The following is an 8,576-nucleotide window of genomic DNA, read 5'->3' on the forward strand; positions in this document are numbered from 1 at the left end:
CATCTTTGGTCCCAGGAACCAAGGATTCAATTTGCTGGACAGGAAAGCAAGTGGAAGATTGAGGTGTTGTGGAGATGTCACTGCTGCCCCGCAGTCTGCTGGACTGTGAAGCGCTGTCTGGCATTGGGCCTCTCAGTCGGGACTCGGCAGCACATCCTGCCCATCTCCTTTGTTTTGTTAGGTGTGTGGCCCCAGTCAGTCACAGGCACTAGAGGGGCATTCACTGCGTGTCTGTGTCTGGGTTTAAACCGTTATCAAGGCAGAGCTTACTAGCTTTGGGGCCTCACTGGAGTCTGCTCTTTGCCAGGTTACTTGTCCTGCTGCCGATTCCTGGATGACAATCAGATCGTCACCAGTTCTGGAGACACCACATGGTAAGTACTTGATCAGAGCTGGTGGCATGCCGGTCTGGGTCCCGGCAGCCCACTTCCATTCCCACCAGTAGGTCTACACATGCAGAAAGAATGGCACTGGGCATTAATTAGGCCATGTTAAGTTTACAATGAGAGATTTTCTTGTACTGTTTGTAGCTGCATAAAGTTTGAGTGAATTCATTGTACTGTTAGTAGATTTACAAAGCTTACTTTTTTGTGCGCCACTTCTAGTGGTTTTGATCTTTCACTCAAGGCTGTCATTCTGCCATTTGAACCACATCTGCAGTTCTAGCTTTTGCTGGTTAATTGGAGACAAGAGGCTTGAGGATTTGTCTGCCTGTGCAAGTTCTGAACCGTGATCCCTATGGATCTGAGGAGCTGAGATAGGCATGAATCACGGGTACCTGGCTCAAGGTTTACTTTTGAAAAAGAACTGAAATGTGAATATTTAGGCTACAGTTACACATGGAGTGCATGCTTCTCTTTGTATCTTTGTGTGTAGTATTACCTAGCTAGCCCTGTAGCCCTGTGGATGGTGTATAAATTGTAGACTATTTGCACCTAAATTATCAGACACAGTGAGACTCTGTGTGTGTGTGTGTGCGCGCGTGCGTGTGTGTTACAGTATTGGGTTTGAGCTTGGACTGTGTACCATTTGCTAGACATGCTTTCTACAATATGGGTTGTGTCCCCAGCCCAGATGGTTACTGTGAGGCTCTCATCAGCGTCCTTTTGGAGCTTTCTGGTCTTGGAAAGGCCTGATTGGGTGGCCAGGAGCAGCCACTGCTGCCTGGGCTCTGGCACAGACACCAGGCACATGGTTAGTGTAGTTCTGAGTCTAAGGAGGGATGGGAGCGGCGGAGACGCAGGCCTCTGCCTGCCTCATGAGCAGCCATTCACAGTGTCCTTGAATAAACTTGGTGGAGTGATAAAGACAATTGATGGGCGGTGGTGTTGGAAGGCAATGAGATGTCTGCAGAGCTGCCCGCGGAGCTGATCATTCTCAGCTGAGGACGCCCGTTGCCCTGTTCTCCTCCCGTGTTTTTCATGCCATAGTAGAGAGGGTCCTGGTTGGGCGAGCAATGCCAGGCTCTTCTGGCGGCATAACCTGAGGGTGGTTAGTGATGCTGCTGGGTGTGGGTCAAAGCCAGAAGCAGAACCTGTGGGGCCCTCGAAGCTCACCCCTGCACAGGTGCTGTCTGTCTCCCTGTCCGCCTGGCCAGCAGGCCCACCTGGTCAGCAGAAACCTGCAGAGTGCTCTGCCAGCCATTCATGCTGCTTCTGCTCTGGCTGTGATTCCAAAAAAGGGCAGTGGGGTTTCAGAGGTGCTTTAAGCCACTTTTTACCTGGCATTGTCTCCTAAAGCCCCAGAAGGGGGAGGGAGAGAAAACACAGAGGGAACAAACTCCTCCTCTTCCTCCTCCTCCTCCTCCTCCAAGACTCTAGCCCAAACTTCCTGCTGCTTCTGCAACGCATCCATGCCATGAGCGGGTGATGCAGACTAGCATGCCTACTTGTTTTGTTTTGTTTTTGCCAGACCTGGGGCTTGAACTCAAGGCCTGAGCACTGTCCTTGGGCTTTTTCAAGGCTAAAACTCTACCACTTGAGCCACAGCACCACTTTCTGCTTTGTGTATGGTACCTAAGAATTCAACCTGGAATTGTGCGTGCTAGGGAAGCACTCTACCACTAGGCCACACTCCAAGCCCTGTACTACAGAATGGCAATTTACTTTGCCCTAAGCACAGAGGTGTCCTGTCGTCCTGGGGTTTGAAGGTGTCCACATTGGGAACAGGAAGTTAACATCTGCTTGTCGTTGCCCTGCTCCAGTGCTCTGTGGGACATCGAGACTGGCCAGCAGACAACCACATTTACTGGGCATACTGGAGACGTCATGAGCCTGTCTCTCGCTCCTGACACCAGACTGTTTGTCTCTGGTGCGTGTGACGCTTCCGCCAAACTCTGGGATGTCCGAGAAGGAATGTGCCGGCAGACCTTCACAGGCCACGAGTCTGACATCAATGCCATCTGTGTGAGTTGAGACTGTTCCATATTAGATCTTCTGTCTTCTTTTATTCTCTTTTTAAAACTTTCTGGTTTCGGAAGTGGCACTGTGACTCAAGCCATAAAGTGCTAGCCTTGAGTTGAAGAGCTCGGGGACAGCTCCCAGGCCCAGAATTCAAGCCCCATAACCGACAAAAAAGAAAACATTCAGGTTTCAGGGCCCCATTATATACCTCTGACTGGCCTTGAACTCAGGAGACCTGCCCCTTTCCCCTCTACCGACCAGGTCACTGACCAGATCGACCAGCATGCACTTGTCCTTTGGAGGCCACCTCCTGTGCTGTCTGTGTATCTCTTGGGGTGAGACAGTGGTATGCAGAGCTGTCCCCATGCCTTAGAGCAACCTGTAGTTTAGATCCTGAAGTGTACAGCACAGCCTCTGCTGGCCTGGGGCCTGGAGGTCCCAGAGCCTGATACCCACATAGCTAGCCGACGTTTGGGGAAGCTTGGAGGGCTGTGTCTTTGCTACTTTTTCCTTCAAGTCTGGCTTGTAGATGGTACCTGCAGCAGCCCATATAGCACCGGCTGCACTCTGCTGGATGGAATTCTCCTTGGGGTGGCAGGTGTCTCCGTGGCACTACCTGTACTTCCCTGTGACATCAGTCCCTCCCTCTCCCATTTCTTTTGGTCAGTCCTGGGGCTTGAACTCAGTCTAGCACTGTCCCTGAGTTTCTTTTGCTCAAGGCTAATGCTCTACTGCTTAGCCACAGTACCACTTCTGGGTTTTACTGTGTACAGAGTACCAAGGCATCAAACCCAGGGCTTCGTGCCTGCTAGGGAAGCCCTCTGCCACTAGGGCACTTTCCCAGCCCACTCGTTTCTTAATATTTACATACGTTTTGGTTCGCCTTCTCTTTGTAGTTCTTTCCAAATGGCAATGCCTTTGCCACTGGCTCAGATGATGCCACCTGCAGGCTGTTTGACCTCCGGGCAGACCAGGAGCTCATGACCTACTCCCACGACAACATCATATGCGGGATCACCTCTGTCTCCTTCTCCAAGAGCGGGCGCCTGCTCCTCGCCGGGTACGATGACTTCAACTGCAACGTCTGGGACGCGCTCAAGGCCGACAGAGCAGGTAGGTGGCCGTGCACACTGTGTGCACCTCGGTACATGTTCGTGTGAGCATGGCTGTGGCATGGAAAGACAAAGGAATTGATAGTGCCAATCCAGACAGCACAGAGCTCAGGGTATGGGCAGTGACTGGACAGGCAGGCGCTATCCTTCTGGGTCGCTCTGATGTCCAGGTGGACACAGTGAGCAGGTGTGTCCAGCAGAGACAGGTAGGTATATTGTCCATTCTAGAGCATTACAGGGCAAATAGATGCAGTGTGGAGTTTTTTGTTTTTGTTTTTTTTGTTTTGGCCAGTCCTAGGGCTTGCACTTGGGACCTGGGCACTGTCCTTGACCTTCCTAAAGGCTAGTGCTCTACCACTGGAGCCACAGCGCCACTTCTGATTTTCTGGTAATTAATTGAAGATAAAGAGTCTCACATTCTTTAGTGCCCGAGCTGGCTTTGAACTGCAGTGCTCAGATCTCAGCCTTCTGAGTAGCTAAGATTACAGGCATGAGCCACCATACCCGCCTTACTTCCAGCTTTTTCTGTGTATGTGATACCAAGGAGTCAAAGCCAGTACCTACTGGCAAGCACTCTACCTCTACCACTAGGCCGCAATCCCAGCAGGTGCAAAACTTTTCTGTATGTGTGTCTCGTGTTTGTTTTTGTTGTGGGGCTTGAATTCTGGGCTTGAGCACTGTTCCAAGCTGTCCAAACTTTGCAATTTAAGGCTAATAACACGATACCACTTTGAGCCACTGTGCTCCAGTTTTCTTCTGACTAACAAATAGACCTTTGTGCCGAGGGCTGGCTTTGAGCTGTTATCCTCAGATTTTAGCCTTCTGAATAGCTAGGATTACAGGCATGAGCTTCTGGCGCCCCCTGTGTAATTGTTGTTATAAAGATGTTGTAGAGCCGGGTGCAAAGGCTCAGGCCTGTAATCCTAGCTACTCAGGAGGCTGAGATGTGAGGATCAAGGTTCAAAGCCAGCCTGGGCACTAAAGTCAGTGAGACTCTTATCTCCAATTAACCACTAGAAAACTGGAAGTGGCACTGTAGCTCCAGGGGTAGGGCGGTAGCCTTGAGCTGAAGAGCTCAGGGACAACGCCAGATTTCAAGTCCCACAAAAAAAGAAAAGAAAAAAAAGCTAAGGTACAGCCCAGAAAAAACCACCAAGATAGATAGGCTGTGTAGCCCGAGCACAGCGTCACCAGTGGGTGGGCTCTGAGCCTGAGTAACGGCTGTTTTGCTCTTAGGTGTCTTGGCTGGACATGACAACCGCGTCAGCTGTCTAGGGGTGACTGATGACGGCATGGCTGTGGCCACTGGGTCTTGGGACAGCTTCCTCAAGATCTGGAACTAAGGCTAGGAGGTAAGGGGCAGCCCCGGGACTCTGCCCGAGGGAAGCTAAGCCCATATTGCACAGTAAGGTGTGGCGTCTAGCCTAACGAGGGTGTGGGATGGGTCGGCAACTGGAGCAGATGTGCAGCTCTCAGCTGTGACCTGGGGAGCAATGGAAAGAGGGTCAGTTGGTTGTAGGTCTGAGCTCTGGCTCCCTGTTTCTGAGTGTGTTGCAAACTCTGTTCCCCGTAGCTGGTGAACGCCACACCATGGTGACTGGAAGACAGACCCACCCTGCTACCCTCGAAGCGAGACAGCGATAGCATATCCTCTCCGACCATCCCAACGCGGCACCCACCTCCCCTCAGAACCTCAAAGGGCAAGACCTCTTCTCCTTCACGTATTGCTGAAACCAAGAGCACAACTCCCACAAGAGAAGGGTCTCCGCGCTGTAAACTAAAACAAATTGTGCATTCCTTCCGGGGCCATTGTCTCTGTTTTCTTTTTGTCTTGGATGAATTTTAAAAGGAAATACTACAATAAAAATGTTAACCAGAAGGTAAACCGGAGTGTAATTGTGAGACAGACACGCCTTTTCAGTAGTTCATTCGGATTTTAGACCAGTGATCTTGTTTTGTGGCTTTGTTTATCCTGTAACTGTTTCTAAGTATCACGCTGTGTTTGTAGCAAGATTTTGGCCGCATTCACATTTCCCTCTTACCTATCCTCCCTCATGTTCAGTAGTCAGCAGCCCAGAGCCCGGGCGGGGCCTCCGCCACTGTCAGTGCTGCAGCACAGCAGCTGGCTCCTCCCCGTGTCTCTCAAGGGATGGCACAGCCTAGTGGAAGAGACAGCTCCGAAGCAGACAGCCGAGCACTTGCCGTGGTGGTCAGCAGTGCTTGGCCCAAGTCCTTCCCCTCTGCTGTCCTGTCCCCACTGTCCAGTTTGACTTCTGCTCTCCCCTTGGGTTTCCTGTGACATGAGAGGGGCGTTTGTAACCGCCTAGCCCCACCCGCCCCTGCTGTCACAAGCCCGTCCTCCAGAGAGGTGCCCGTCCTGCACTTGGGGAGGCAGTCGGTTACTTGTGTATGAAACAATGTACAAATCAATGTTTTGAAAATAATGATCTCAGACTTTCTAGTTAAATTTTAAAAGCCGGATTGTTTGCCATATCGGGTGGGTTTACTCTTAGAATCGCATGCTGTAGAAATGCTCACGAGTGCACCTGGGACTCAGTCCTTGGATGCTCTTTCTCGTTTAAGAAATAACCTCTTAACGTGTAACCGCGGCGGCTCTGTCCACTTCCTCACTGTTGCTTCCCTGCACACACACGCGCGGCGAGCGCCCCGCACGCTTGACTAGTGGACGAGTCACTGTTTCCTTTACTCTTACAAAACAAACCGTCCTGTTGTGAATGATTGCTGTTGGAGTCCTGACAGACAAGATGCAGTGGGGACCCTGCCCCACGCTGCCACTTCCTGGAAGCCCTGCCTCTATGGAACAGCCTTTTGCGTCGGAGGCAGACCATTTTCCACCATGCACACCTTCCTGGCTTTCATTCGAGCCCGGGCTCCGCAGCAGCGTTGGCCAGCAGTGTTCTGTAGCCCTCCCCTCCGCTCCCCTCCCCTCCGCTCCCCTCCCCTCCCCTCCCCTCCCCTCCCCGCACCCCTCATAGCAGCAGTAGTGGCTTCACCGTCCTGTTTTCTGCAACATCCTGTACAAAACTGTGCTGTGACCGTGCGGTAGGCCTGGACCTGGCACAGAGATACAGCCAAGCCCCTTCTTTCTCTGTCCATCACCCACAGTAGAGCTCTGCACCCTGTACCCCTCCACCTTTTGTATTTAATTTTAAAGTCAGTGTACTGCAAGGAGGCTGGATGCAAGATAGATACTATATTAAACTGTACTGTTATTTAAGATGTAATAAAGCAGTTTGACATGAGGGACTTTGGTGTGACAGTTATTTGTGGGTTGATTTTGGGTGTACAGAGGTGGCCGCTGGTCTCCCCTCTGCCGTGAGGACTGAAATGCCGGAGGAAACATTGGTCGAGGGGCTTTTCCTCGGGCTGAGCAGCATGTGGACCTCGGGCTGAATAGGTGAGCTGCATTTTGTAAGAAAAACCAACCTCTGCCACAGAATTGTGGAAGGCAAGCCAGGCGCAGTGGCTCTCGCCTATCACCCCAGCTACTCAGGAGGCTGAGATTTGAGGATCAAGGTTCAAAGCCAGCCCCTGCACGAAAGGACCTGAGACTCTTATTTCTAATAAACCTCCAGAAAATGAGAAGTAGGGCTGTGGCTCAAGGGTAGGGTGGTAGCCTTGAGCTGAAGAGCTCAGGGACAGCGCCCAGGCCTAGTTCTGAGCCCCATGACCCCCACCCCCCAAAAAAAGTGCAAGACAAAAGCGTTGACAACCGACACTGCCCAGGGCCCCTCTGCACCCTGTGTTCTAACCACAAAGATGCTTCTAAGCTGAAGGACACGTCCGGCTCGGGGCTGGGAGTCAGGTCTCTGTTATCCCTGAGCTCTTTTGCTCAAGTCTAGAGCCACAAGCCCCACTCTGGTTCTGTGGTTGGTTATTAACTGGAGATAAGAGTCCCATGGACTTTCCTGCCCAGGTTGGCTTTGAACCATGATCTGCAGATCTCAGCCCCCTGAGTAGCTAGAATTAGGCGTAAGCCGCCAGTGACCAGCATGAAATTCCATGTGTTTTTGTTTCTTTGTCTGTTGTGGGACTTGAACTCTGGGCCTGGACGCTACTGCCCTACCCCTTGAGCCACAGCACCACTTTGTTTTCTGGAGATGACTCTCATGGACTGTAGTGCCCAGATTTGTCTGGAGTGTCTGCTTACTTTGAACCTTGATCCTCAGATCTCAGCCTCCTGAGTAGCTAGGATTATAGGTGTGAGCTGCTGATCCTGGCTCATGTTTTTGTTTTAGGGTTTTTTGTTGTTTTTTTTTTTTTTTTTGCCAGTTCTAGACTTAGACTCAGAGCCCAAGCACTGTCCTTGGGTTTTTCCTCAAGGCTAGTGCTTTACCACTTGAGCCACAACACCACTTATGGCTTTTTTCTATGTATGTGGTACCAAGGAATCGAACCTGGGTCTTCACGCATGCTAGGCAAGCAGTCTACCACTAGGCCGCACTCCTGGCCCTGCCAGGCCAGCTGAGCTGCCCTGGCCCTCAGCCCCCTTCCTGCTGTTCCCCTTCAGAAAAGATTGCTCTGGGGGTGACTGGGGGTGGAGTGGCCCATGCTGTAGTTTCTGGTCACACAGGTAGGATTCTCACAGACCAAGCTGGGGAGGGTCGTTTGGTCACACTCCCGCCCTCCCAGATCCTGCCTTTGGGGATCCCCTGCCCTACCAGCCCCCAGCGTGGGGCCTGACAGGTGGGACTTGGGCCTGTCCCCTTTTCCTTTCCTCCCTTCCTCGGCCCATAAGGGGTAGGAGCTGAGAGCCCCTCAAGCTAATGTCAAGAACACTACCCACTTTCTTAGCAAAGAGACGGCGGGAAACAGCTGTGGGTGATTCAGTTCTGGCTGAGGACAAGTTGTGAGTGCTTGTAAGCACACAGCTCAGGCCTTGCTCAGATGGCATTCGCCATTAGACCAATAGGACAGGCAGTGCCCTTTACCCTTACTTCCACGGGGTACCTGGGAAATGCCAGCTGCCAGCCTGCCCTGAGTCCACTGCTGTCCCTTGTGGAGTAACCCTGCCCTCTCCAGTCTCACCCTGACAAGGAGG

The 8,576-nt window shown here is 51.9% G+C and overlaps 1 protein-coding gene across 1 annotated transcript in view; it reads left to right on the forward strand.

Annotated features, from left to right (window-relative positions):
• Gnb1 (G protein subunit beta 1) overlaps positions 1–5,399 on the forward strand; it is a 28,600-nt gene extending 23,201 nt beyond the window's left edge. Inside the window, exons 6-10 of the mRNA XM_090336003.1 lie at positions 308–374; positions 2,204–2,405; positions 3,299–3,515; positions 4,751–4,866; positions 5,088–5,399. Coding sequence (XP_090192129.1) covers positions 308–374; positions 2,204–2,405; positions 3,299–3,515; positions 4,751–4,857 — 593 coding nt within the window. The 3' untranslated portion in view covers positions 4,858–4,866; positions 5,088–5,399. The remainder of the gene's footprint in view (positions 1–307; positions 375–2,203; positions 2,406–3,298; positions 3,516–4,750; positions 4,867–5,087) is intronic.
• Positions 5,400–8,576: the final 3,177 nt, after the last annotated feature.

The sequence above is a fragment of the Megascapheus bottae genome, chromosome 6 (genome assembly GCF_031878675.1).
Source record: "Megascapheus bottae isolate mThoBot1 chromosome 6, mThoBot2.hap1, whole genome shotgun sequence".
NCBI classification, from domain to species: domain Eukaryota; kingdom Metazoa; phylum Chordata; class Mammalia; order Rodentia; family Geomyidae; genus Megascapheus; species Megascapheus bottae.